At 51.5% G+C, this 12654-nt stretch overlaps 1 protein-coding gene across 4 annotated transcripts in view; it reads right to left on the minus strand.

The window, feature by feature from the left end:
• Nucleotides 1-724: 724 nt before the first annotated feature.
• Nucleotides 725-12654, minus strand: part of KCNQ4 (potassium voltage-gated channel subfamily Q member 4) — a 111343-nt gene continuing 99413 nt past the window's right edge. For all 4 annotated transcript variants that reach the window (XM_053268855.1, XM_053268854.1, XM_053268853.1 and 1 more), the window contains 5 exons: nt 9623-9840; nt 7715-7817; nt 6156-6287; nt 5482-5617; nt 725-3705 (listed from right to left, as the gene is read on the minus strand). In XM_053268855.1, coding sequence (XP_053124830.1) covers nt 3487-3705; nt 5482-5617; nt 6156-6287; nt 7715-7817; nt 9623-9840 — 808 coding nt within the window. In that variant the 3' untranslated portion in view covers nt 725-3486. The remainder of the gene's footprint in view (nt 3706-5481; nt 5618-6155; nt 6288-7714; nt 7818-9622; nt 9841-12654) is intronic.

Raw genomic sequence — 12654 nt, forward strand, 5'->3', positions numbered from 1 at the left:
GGTTGGGCGAAACTCCTGCCTGAAACCTTCGAGAGCTGCTGCCAGTCAGTGTAGCGAGTACTGCGCTAGATGGACGAAAAGGCCATGGAATGCATTGAATTTCCAGATGGCCAATGGCCTTTCAGAAATTCCATGCATTCCTATGGCCATTGGGGAGGAACCAGTGCTTTCAGTGGGCATTTAGACAATGCTAAGCTAGACGGACCAAGGGTCTGAAGCAATATAGCGGCTCTCATGTCCCGTGCCACCCTGCCCAGATCTCAGCGAGCACACCCTCACTTCCCCCTCTGCCCACCTCAGTTTTGGCTGACACCCAGCCAATTCCCAGGAGCATGCATGGGGTTTGGAGCCTGGCTGGACATCCCTCCTACCCCAGTTTTGGACACACGGATGGGCTTCGTCCATGCCAGTTTCCTCTGCACACACAACCAAGAACCATCCATTCCAAGATGGAAGCCCCTCCACCCTGGCGCTTGCCCCAGTGGGTTCTCCCACATGCAGCTGAGGAGTAACGAGGCACACAGTCAGCCGTCTACTGAAAACTTTAATGAAACAAATAAGTTAATAAGTTAATAAAGTGAGGTAACTATCCATTGTCTCAGAAACAAGGTTTATTTGGAAATCCATCAAAGGGTCCACCTCATTTTGCTTGGTTGGTCAAAGCCATTCCCGGCTCCCTCCCTCCCTCCCCCCGCCCACTGCCAACCAAACCCCTCCCTCCCTTTTGAAGGCGTCTCGTCTTGGATGGAAGACGGGTGTGTAGAAGACGCCATGTTCAGTGCAGCGTTTGGGGGAGGAGGCATGTGGCTCAGTGCAGGCGGGTGGGCAGGTCAAGAACAGATTGAGCCCATTCCTCAAGACACATGCAAGAGCATGCAAGGAGAGAGGGGCTGGTGGCATGCACCCTACGGAGGTGGGGGGTGAAGCGGGGCCTTGCTCCCAAATCTGATCCCTGGGGCCTTTCTGTGGGACAACCCAACCACGGGGGTCCTGGTGGCTCTGAGCAGGAAGGGAAGGGGTGCCCTTCTAGTTTTCACTCTTTCCCCTCCTTTGGTATCTGATGAAGGTGGTGAGTAGAGAAGATGACAGTAGAGACGGTCCCATTGAAAGAGAATGGAAGATCCAACCAAGGGGGAGGAAAAGGTGGCACAATCCAACAGCTGAGCAGAGACTGGGCGGGGTGGGGGGAGGAACCGGAATAAGCCATTTCAGCAATGACTACCCCCCTGATTCAGTGCAAGTAATTCTGAATGGCTCTTGGCTAACAAAAGAGAAGTCCAAACCAAACAAAGATAGCCAAGCGGAAACCAAAACCTGGGTCTGCTCCACATAGGGCGATTCACACAATTGACATTCGGATCGGAGCTGGATGGGCTCCCGATTTTCGATCGTGTGTTAGATGAAAAACAAGGCAGCAGATGGGGGTCCGGATTGTCTGCCACACCCCAGCTGGGTAGGAGAAGCATGCCATACTCAGATTCCATCCCCAGCTCCTGAACAAGGTCGGCGGGGAAACTTTCCTGGGGGAACAGCTGGGGGCCTGACTGATAATAAAGCTCCCTGCTTCCAACCTTGTTTTTATGGGACGCAGGATTGGAAATCGGGACCATGCCCAGCTCCTGAATTAAGGTAGGAGTCTTCTCTTGCCCTCATGTTGGTTGTGTGAACTGCCCTAATGCAGCAGCAAATCCAGGTTTGTGACTGAGTACACATCCTGCAGCCAATTCAGGCTTTCCTGGGAGTACACCTCTATTCTATGTGCATTTCCAAGCAAACCCACTCACTCGCTCACACAGGACAGTTCCTAGGTGTGCCTCTAAGAATGCTTTTTTCTAGGAAAACACCTGAAAACGCAAAATGTGGGGAGAAGGCTTGAGTCACTGAGCTTCCCCAGGAAAGTCCACTCAAGACTGAGGTCTAGCAATGGACGGCTGTTAGAATGAAGATGAAGCAGCAGCAAAAGTCAAGGCGAATTGGCAAAGATTTGGATGAGGGGGAGATCTGGAGACATGGGGTCTGGATGGAACCATGCCCGTGGTGGCAGCTGATAGAGAAAGGATGGATGATGGAGCCAGGTTTCTGGTGAGTTGGGCAGAAGAGTGTGGTTGTAGGGTGCCTTCTGGAAAATGAGAGGTGGGGATCATAGATCATCCATGGCTCATCTGCTGGCAAAGGAGGAGGTTAGGTTGGGTGGCTTGCGGGATCTAAAGCTACACTACAGAGCGCCCTACTTTCCTCCACCAAGGTCCCCACCTCAGAACCAGCCTCCATGTGACTCTGATGCCCCTGGATGTAGGGGAGATGCAACTCCCTTGGGGCTATGACTGGCTCTTCCCCTAAGAGCAGAATGCAATGTTCCACTCAGGTCGCCCGGAACATTCCTGCTCCCGGCCAATCGGATTCCTGAGCAGATCAAGACGAAAAGATTGCCCAAGGAACCTGCCAGTTTCCTAGGCAGAGGAGGAGCTCCTTGTCTATCACTAGAGTGTGTCAGGGCTGATTTCAGGTTGCATATTCAAGGTTGTTGCATATAATGTTGTCCCACCCACAGGAAACAAGTTCCCTGTGTGGAAGGTTCCACTGTGCTTATGATCTTTGGGCCACAGAGCAATGCCCACTACCGGGAGGGTGGGGAGATAAAAAGGAGACCAACAAAGGTGTTTCAAGGCTGCCAAGAGCAGGGTCAGGCATTGCTAGGCCATTTTCTTCGAGAGAATCCACATTCATTCAAGTCGCAATGTCCCTTGTTGAGCACTAGGGAAGGGAGGGCAATCTAGCTTTTGCATAGCTGTAAATAAACATCTTCAACCTGGGTTTCCAGAAGGTAGATGTCCAAAGTCAGTGGCGGACAAGGGACCGAGCCACCTGTGGTGTTTGCTTGACCAGAGGGTCATCACTCAGAGTCAAAGGCCAAGGTGGTCCTACAAAGCTGGAGGCACCCACCCCACCTAGCAGAGAACCAGAAGAGATGTTCCTAGAAGGCTGAGCAGGGAAAAGGATGGAGCCCTCTGCAATTTGCTTTAGGTTAACAAGCTTTCCCGCCCTGGAGAAGGCTGCTTACCCAGGTTAGCGCCTGACCATCTGAATTCCCAGGACAAAACTCCAGGGAGATTTCTTCAAGATGGCTGCCGGGTCCCGCCATTAACACTAATGTTGAAAATGCCACATCAGTGGCCATGGCAACCCCACAGGGGGTGGGTGTTGCATCCAGCTCATCCTTGGCAACGTCCAGTGTTAGTGGCTTTGTCCGCAGTTGGAAGACTTCAAGTAAAGTTGAGGCGATCGTTGCATTGCGTTGAGAGAACAGTCTCCGTTGAGGCCCCACCAACATGGTGAAGCCGAAGAAGGGTTGGGCTTGTCGGGACACTGTCTGTTAGAGCAGTCGGGGAGGTCTGGGGGTACCCACCTTCCTGCCCTGGAAGCAGAAAGATCCCCTCTCCAGTATGGCTGGTGTGTGACGATTCAATGGCTCGACCGGGTACCATCTTAGTCCATGTTGGCGCTAGCCGACCGGGAGATGTTCAAGGTCTGAGCAGAGACGGAGATGTCCTCATGGTCCACGGGGCTGTGGTAGTCCGAAGTGATGTCATGTTCACCCGTGGGGATCGGCATGGCTGCCAGGCTAAGGGAGTTGACGGAGCCCTTCCGCAGGCACTGTGAGTAGACGCCCAGCAGCAGATCCAGCTTGTGCTCAATGGACTGCACCTGCATGAGAAGCGAGAGGCCGAGGAGATCTCGCATCCCCCAGCCGAGTGGGATAGGACACCCAAGGAGAGTGGTCTCCGCCAGCAGAGAAGACCACTCACACATGAGTCTTTCGAGTAAGGGTGGCCAAGCTGAGGCTCTCCTCCTCTTGTCGGACGACAACTCCCAACACCCGCACTCGCAGCTGGAGATGATGGGATCTGTAGTCTAACAACCACTGGAGCGCCTCCGGTTGGCCACCCCTCCTTTAGTTTCATGGACTAATCATGCTGCCAGCACCATCCCATCTTAAAACCATCCTAAACGCTGTAGCCCGGCAGAGCGGATGAAGTATTGGGCTGGGGAAATGCAGGTTCAATTCCCTGCTCAGCCACAAAGCATACTGGGTGAACTCGGGCCAGCCATACTCTCTCAGCCTAGCCTACCTCACAGGGTCATTGTGAGGATAAAATGGAGGGGAGCACCACATGCTACCCGGAGCTCTGTGGAGGGAAGGTAGCATCAACGTCTCGTACGTGAGTTCCAAAGTGTGCAGTGCCCTCTTTTTAAGGTGGCACAGCTGCCACCTTGGTGTGGTTTTTCCACACAGGCAGCATCTCCACAGTGCATGTCAACCCCTGCTAACTAGCAAAGAGGCACCTTTTAAAGGTTTTAAAGAGGCACCTCCCTGCTGAGAGACGATCCTCCGGCAATTTTCAAAAAAACACTTGAAAGCCCATCTTTTGACCAAGTTTTCTCAGCTTCCTAAATTTTTAGGTTTAAACTTCTCATTTATTTTCAAACTGTTAAATTGTTTTTAGTTTTTGTATGTGTTTTTAACTTGTTTTATGCTATTGTTAACCGCCCAGAGACGAAAGTTTGGGGGGTGTACAAATTTGATTGATTGATTGATTGATTTCATTTTAGTCTTTGAGCCCTTTGGGGGTGGGGAGCCATCTCTGAGGGCCACAGGCCACCTCCAGCCTCAGAGGCAAGACACCTCTCGATGCCACATGCAGGGGAGCGACAGCAGGAGAGAGAGGCACGCCCTCCCCTGGGGGCTTCTCAGAGGCATCGGGTGGCCGACTGTGGAGAACAGGATGCTGGATGAGATGGGCCTCCTTGGGCCTGATCCAGCAGGGCTGTTCTGATCTTAATTCCTTCTCCACTGAGAATGTTTTGTTGTTGAAAAGTGACATACGGACATTCTTAATCACATGCCACAATATACCACAAAAAGGGCAGCACCCCTCTGAGACGGAGCGTCATGCTCAGGGGCAGAGCATCTGCTTTGCCTGCAGAAGTGCCCAGGTCCAACTGGGGTAGGGCTGGGAGAGGCTCCTGCCTGAAACCTTGGAGGAGCTGCTGCCAGTCAGTGCAGACAATTCTGAGCTAGATTATTAATTAATTAATTATTCAATTTGACGGGTCGAAAGTCTGACTCGGTACAAGGCCGCTCCCCTAGGTTCCTAGCCTGGCTTGTGCCAACGGCGGGGGAGACGTGGACATGGTCTTCAGGAGCCCTGCCCTGGCAGTGCCTGCAGGCGGGCCATTCATCAGGTAGAGCTGCACATGCAGCTCTGCCTGACGAGCACCCAGCTTTCAGGCTGCACAGCTCCTGTTAACATCGGGGCGGGATGGGAGCGACAGGCGCAAACGGGGCTGCTGGGAGCCAGAGGCAGCTGTGCCTCGTATGGTGGCCCCTTGCTTGCTAGGATGAGCCCCTCCTGCCAGCAACTGTGCTGAGGGGACTGCGTGCACACAGCCTTCCTCTGCCTCCTCCCGACCCGGCTGTACCTGCTTCTCCACTTTGACCACTCGGCCCATCATACTGAACTCGTCCACCAGCTCCACCTCCAGGGACACCTTCTCCCCTTTCTCCCGCACCTTCTTGTCAATGGCGATCGCGCCGCGGCCCACGATCTGATCCACCCTGCCAGGCGGGAGGGGAGAAGAGACAGATTATGCAAGCGGCGGAAATCACACAAGCGACTCAATGCTGGGGATGGCTAAGGCAACAGCACCGCAGACACCAACAATTGCCAGAGAGTTATTATAATACTACTGTTTAGGATTCACTCCAGGACTAGAGAATGTCCAAGCCCCATGGCCTTTGACCATCACCAGCCATTACCACATTCCAGGGCTTCTCAAACATGGGTCCCCAGACGGTGTTGGACTATAACTCCCATCATCCTGAGCCACAATGGCCTTCCCAAGATTTGGCAGCATCTCTAGGAAGGGCTGGGGAAGGGCTAAAACCCCGGAGAGCCACTGCCAGTCACTGAAGCCAATTCTGAGCTAGATGAAGCCAATTCTGAGCTAGATGAAGCCAATACTGAGCTAGATGAAGCCAATTCTGAGCTAGATGGAATGGTAGCCTGACTGGGTGTAAGGCAGCTTTATACCCAATGGCATACCTGTGCTAAGAGAAACCCAGAGCCCAAGTGGGTATCAGCCGCTCCACTCACCGTGTTTGGAGACTCTTGATTCTGCCGAGCATGTCTAGGTGGCCGGCCGAGTACTGCTCGATCACGTCCTTGACGTCATAGGGCCGCAACGTCTCCTTGAACTTCCTCTTAGCCACCAGGAACTTAAGGATCCTGCAAAAAAAAAAAAAAAAAAAAAGCAAGCTTAGAATCATAGAGTTGGACAGGACAGTTGTGTTCTGTCTGGTAGTCCTTTGTGTTTTGTTGATTAGAGGTTTGTCCCAATGGGGATCCTGTAGGGAAGCAGCTGTAAAACAGAGAAGTCTTCTAGAGCAGGGGTTCTCAACGTTGGGACCCCAGATGTTGTTGGACTTCAACTCCCATAATCTCCAGGCCCAGTGGCCTTTGGCTGGGGATTATGGGAGTTGAAGTCCAATAACATCTGGGGACCCAACGTTGAGAATCCCTGCTCTAGCGGAGAGCCCACTGATGCATGAATGATGTAGGCTGTTCCACTGTCCGACAGCTCGTACAGTTAGGAAATCCCCCCAATGGCTAGTCTGTATCTGTGCCTTGGCATTTCAAGCCGCTGCTTCTAGTCCTGCTCTCAGAAGCAACAGAGAACATCTCCTCTCCACCTTCTATGTGTCAGCCCTTCGGATATTTCAGGATGGCTATCGTATCTCCTCTTAGTCTCCTCCACGGTGTTTTTCACACAGCCGGCTTTACCGCGAGTTCAAAGTTGCCCCCCTAAAACCATACAAAAAGTCGATTTTTTAAACCCTGGATATACATTGGGCTACACTCTAACACACAATGAGAAACCCGAATTGTGTGTGAAGTGCTCCCCGAGAGCTCGCAGGGACTTTGGGATAATTCTGGCCGATATGTGAATTGCACATTCACCATTCCGGAGGAGATGCAGGCTAAAAGCCCTGTGTGAAAAACGGCCAAGCTAAGCAGAACCAGCTCAATCAGTTTCACGGGACTTGGTTTCCCGAGCCTTCACTATCTTTGCTGCCCTCCTCTGAACCCTTTCCAGTTTATCGGTGTCTTTAAAATGAAGGCCCAGGACTGGACGCAGGATTCCAAGTGAGGTCTGAGTGGCGCAGAACAGAGTGGGACGTTTCCTTCTCATGATCCGGACATCCTGCCTCTGTTCGTGCAGCCTAGGAAGACATCCACCTTTTCAGAAGCTCTTTCAGAAACCTCCAAAGTGAGGGGTTTGACTTTTACAACTGAATGCATTAAGCTGCTTCCTACTGAGTCAGGCTCTAGTCCAATAAAATCTGCTTCAACTGGCAGCAGTTCTCCTTGGTTGCGAGTAGGGGGTCTCTCCTAATCCTGCTAGCCAAAATTCTTTTATTTTATTTATTTATTTATCTATCATATTTCTCTACTGCCTGACATCTCTAAGCAGTGTACAAAGTTAGGAACATAGGAAGCTGCCATATACTGAGTCAGACCATTGGTCCATCTAGCTCAGTATTGTCTTCACAGACTGGCAGCAGCTTCTCCAAGGTTGCAGGCAGGAATCTCTCTCAGCCCTCTCTTGGAGATGTTGCCAGGGAGGGAGTCCCCAGGACCAGGAGGAGGCCTACCTGACAGCCCTGATGAGAGTTTTCACGGCTGGCATGATGTCCTCAAAGGTCAGGTCGCACTGGTAGGCTTTTTCCTCGTTGCTCTCCTCTGCGGGGCCATCGACTGAAGGCAGAAAACAGCCCTTCATGGAAGGAGAGCCATTCCTTTCTCCCTCACTCAACCCTCCCCTGCACGCTCCCCCTGTTCACACTAGAGGAGGTGCCCTCTTCTACTTTCGCCACTAATGGCTCAGTGGCACCAGGAGACCTTCTAAACAGAACAGATCTATTTGGATCCCCAGTGCCCCAAGACTGCTGGACAGGGCAGGTGTGTGTTCCAAGAGATGTTTCATACCACTGGAAGGGACATAGGGACATAGGACGCTGCCATATACTGAGTCAGACCCTTGGTCCATCTAGCTCAGTAGTGTCTACACAGACTGGCAGCAGCTTCTCCAAGGTTAGAGGCAGGAGTCTCTCTCTCTCAGCCCTGACTCGGAGGTGCCAGGCAGCAAACTTGGAGCTTTCTGCACACAAGCAGCTCCATCTCCGAAGGGGAAGATCTTACAGTGCTGACAGAGTGCGGGCACATTGGGATGTGCTCCCATCCCAATGCAAAGCAGGGTGGACCCTGCTTAGCTGAGGGGACAAGTCATGCTTGCTACCACAAGACCAGGAGCTTGGAGGTCTCGTAGGCCAACCCGTTGGGTCCAAGTTGTGGGGCTTGGCAAAGGAGGATTGGCTGATGGGTTTTGCTTCTTCATACTCAAGATCACCGAATCCTTACTAAAGCATTCAACCCATAGATGCCATGCTCTAGTACAATGGCAAGGAGCAGAAGAGGACCAGAACAGGGTTTGTGGAGACAGGGGCGGGGGGTGGCAACCCATCCTTGCCTGTTCTATGTGTGTTTACTATCCCTGCTTTCCAAGGGCTTAGGTATCCTATCTAGAACTGGAGGGGGAGTGAGTTTTCTCTCCAGGGCCTGACTAATTAATGGCCCCAGAAGATATGGTGGCTTTCCCCAGCAGCATATAGTTTGGCTCACTCACCTGAGACACCCATAGAGCTCTCTGTTCCATAAGCATCTCATGAGCATCTCGGGAGGCACCCCTGGCTTGGTCCTGCTCCCCTCTAAGAGGCATATTGTGGTCTGGGTTGTGTGGGGTGACCTATGCTAGGTGGAGAATTTAAGGGTGCTAGACTGTGTCTTGGAATCAGGGTGGTGCATCATGAAACAGATTACCAGGAAAGTTGGGATCAACAAAGTATTTCTACATGCAACACATAAGCTAGTCTATGGATTTCTCTGGTGAGGGTCTATGGATGTGATGGCCACCAGTTTGGATGGCTCTAAGTGGGGCTTAGGCAAATTCATGGAGGACAGGTCTCTCAGTGGCTAATAGTCTTGATGGCTACAGGCGACTTCCAGGTTTGGAAGCAGGATGCTTCCGAATACCAGCTGCAGGGGAGTCATGGCTGGAGAGGGGGCAGACCTTCATCTCCTGGTTGAGAGGCTTCTCAAGGAATCTGGTGGGCCACTGTGGGAAACAGGATGCTGGATGAGATAGGCCTTGGGCCTGATCCAGCAAGGCTGTTCTTATGTTCTTATGACTCAGTGGTAGTTGCTTGTTCTTTGTGCTTATTTCTTTTAAGAAGGGAATCTTAAGAGTATCCTGCATGCACATGCTTAACTCAGAATAACTCCTTGATAGACATGCTGTTTTATTTGCTGTGATATAAAGCAGCATACAGAATGGCGGTCCCACCTTGCTTGGTAGATTCTCAAGAAGAAGAAGAAACAGAATGAGTACCTTCTTCCTCTTCTTCTTTAAAACCCTCTCCAAAGAAAGAAGTAGAAGAACCCCCAAACCCCTCAAAACCCTTCTCCATTCTCAACCCCAACCCCTGGCAGCTCCGGAGACGTACCCTCCACCGGTGTCCGGGGCTTCAGCCTCAATGAGGCCCGGAACTTGGTCCTGTCGTTGAAGCTCCAGCTCTTCTGCACTTTGGTGGGGCTGGCAGCCTCGTGGACGTTCTCTGTGCTGGGAGAGCGGCGCAGGGGTGGGACCAGATGCTGCTTCCCCCGGCTGCTTTGCCGCTGAGAGTTGTTCAAACGGATGCGGTCCTTGATGCCCATTTTATTGCTGCAAAGAATTCAGGGAAGGAGGGAGATGTTAGCCAGGGGCAGGGAAGCTCGTGGGCTGGGGAGGATGCCAGCAGGCACCAAAAGGGGGCGCTAGACAGACTGCCTCATCGACACCTCTTCACTAGTGGGTCCAATGGCCACTGATCAATGGAGATTTGTGTTTGGTGGTAGCTGGTTCAGCTGTTCCAGAATCCTACAATAACTCCAGAATCATCTGGATCCTTGTCCCACAGAAACATGGCCAGATCTCAGGGAGATAAAAAGGTCAGGGCCAAGGCCCTCCAATTTACTCAGGCTCAGAGGGTTTTTAAGCTGTGCTAATTACTCCTGTCAACATAAATAAGAGATTCTGTTCCCCATCTTAGGGAATCCAGAGCACAACCCAGGAATCTCGTAATCAGAGTCTAGGACTTAGGCCTAGTTTTCATTCCTCAAATTTCCCAGTACTTTTCAAGAGACCCCCCCAGGATTGCTTTTAGTAATCTCCTAGACATTGACGCTATTCTTGTAAACAATAAACCAGTCTTGGGGTTGCTGGCATTCCCAAATAGGCCTGCCTTTGGCCATGTCACTTCAGACGGGGATCTGTGTGACTCAGTGGTATAGCACTCCAGGTTTGAGGGGGCCTTATCATAGCATAAAATGTTGCTATCTATTTTTATGAACTAGTATACGCATCCCAGCCCAAGATGACTATGGTTCATGTTTTCTGTTGAAAGAAAAAATTGGAAAAGGAAAGGGACAAGATCAACGCATGCTACAAACTCCATTCACAATCAGTAGCCTTGTGTGCTACAGAGGTACTTACGGTAAAAGCTGAAAACAACAAAAAGAGAGGAGAAAGAAATGAGGGATTAAAATGATCGACAGAGAAAGACACCGCTGGACAAAGGATGCCTGGAAAGGAGATGTTTGGATGCTCTGGAGGGTTTGGGGGAAATTGTGCAGGTGAACTAACAAAAATGAGGTTGTCCGATGTTCTAGTGAAAGGACCAAGAACATCTCGTTGGGAGGGAATCAAGATCTCTAATCTAAGCAAGAGCAGTTGCAGGAAGAAGATGCTGGCAGCATTTCCCTAGAGATTGCAACTCTTCCACCAAAACGGGACCTTTTGCACACTTCCAGAGATTTGTCTCCCAGTGCGAGGCAAGATTACGGCCCTATCCACACGTAATGAGCATCAGCCGCACTCACGTTTATAACTGCAAACGCAGTGGGGGGAGTTCTGCACTCCCCCAGCCAGCCCATTAACGTTTACGGCCCTGATGGTCTGTATGGGAAGATGCCGTCAGCGTGATGGCTGGCAATTCCGTGAGGTGCAACCTGAATCGCCCACGGCTGAATTGTCCAAAGGGCCAATTCACACCTTGCATTTTGCAGGCAAAAGGTAGTAGCCCAATCCTGGACTCAGAGTCAGATACAAAAGCAACATTCATGCCTAGGCCATATTAAGCCACCAAAATGGTTGTCTGTTTTTCTGCCTTCAGGGAAGCTATTCCACATGGATTCGTTTCCTAAAGAAGCCCTGTGTGCTGCAAAGGATTTGGGGACATGTTCTAGGGTGCCCATTCAGTTCACACAGAATACTGGCTGATGCCTGGCCTTGCCACATCAGCTGAGCGCATACTCAAGGACACAGGCCACGTGACCCAAAATAAGATTGGAGGAGCTGACGGCCAGGGTAAGAGAGCCATACACGCTTCCAATCTGTGGTTGTGTGAACTCAAAAAGCAAGGTAAGAGGAGTGATCATGTGGGAGACGGGTAGCTTAACTTTTCATCTCCCCCCGGTAAAATGCTGGAGAATGTGGGTAAGGTATGCTTGTCCGACTCAGTGCCTTTCTCCCACCTGATCATTCTCTTCTCCTACTTGCTTTCTGAGTTCACACAACTGTGGACCGGAAGTGCGCACAGTTCTCTTGCCCTGGCTGGTGGTGCCAATGACCCTTTTTCGGGCCATGTGAATGAACCTAATGGGGAACCAATTGTCTTTCAGGGAAACTTCTCTACCATTATTGGTCTACTCATGGAGGTTCCCCTGGAAACAAACTGGACATCGTCGACCAGGTATGGACTCAGAAATCAGCTTAACTACTTCCATAAATGTCTGGGAAATAACGCTGCTGTAGCCCTTAGGAAAACTACATTTCCCAGGGGTTATTTGTACCCAGCCCACTGAATAGTAGCATGTCATACATCAGATGGGGGCGGGGCAGGTACCTTCTTCCCTCCCCCCCCCTCTTGCTGCCAGAGTATCAGCAGAGTAAAACAGAGTGGAAGGTGAAGCAGTCTGGAGGACCAGTGGGTGGCAGGCGATTCTTCTCTGGCTCAGATAAAAATCTGGATTTTAAAAGCTGCCCTGCCTGAAGTGGGAAACCTTTCCCACTTTGACTTCTCCTGTGCACTGCAGAAGAGGACTCTGCACTGAATTCTGGGTTGCACTGTCGGTTTGCATGTAGTAATGGTCAAAGGCATCCAGAAGACACCAAAACATTCTGCCTGCAACGTGCAGCTGTGGGAAGATGGGCTGTTATGGGCATGCTGTCTTCCTGGGAAGCTTGTCCACCACTAGCCATCTTCCCACAGGCGAAGCCCTGAGAAGCCTCCAAGGAAGCCCAGGGCTCCTTGGCACAGCCTGGGACCCGCGGCCTCAGGGAGCCCTAACTCGTAGGCCTGTTTCTTGGGTTGTCTGGATGAAGCAGGCTTCTGCTCTTTGGCCACCCCAAGCCTCCACTTCCCCCCATGCATCTCAACTCCAAAGATCAGAATAATAACTTCAGGGCCAGTCTGTATGCAACGTTTGCTATGTGCCC

This window comes from Hemicordylus capensis, chromosome 7, assembly GCF_027244095.1.
Source record: "Hemicordylus capensis ecotype Gifberg chromosome 7, rHemCap1.1.pri, whole genome shotgun sequence".
Classification (NCBI taxonomy): domain Eukaryota; kingdom Metazoa; phylum Chordata; class Lepidosauria; order Squamata; family Cordylidae; genus Hemicordylus; species Hemicordylus capensis.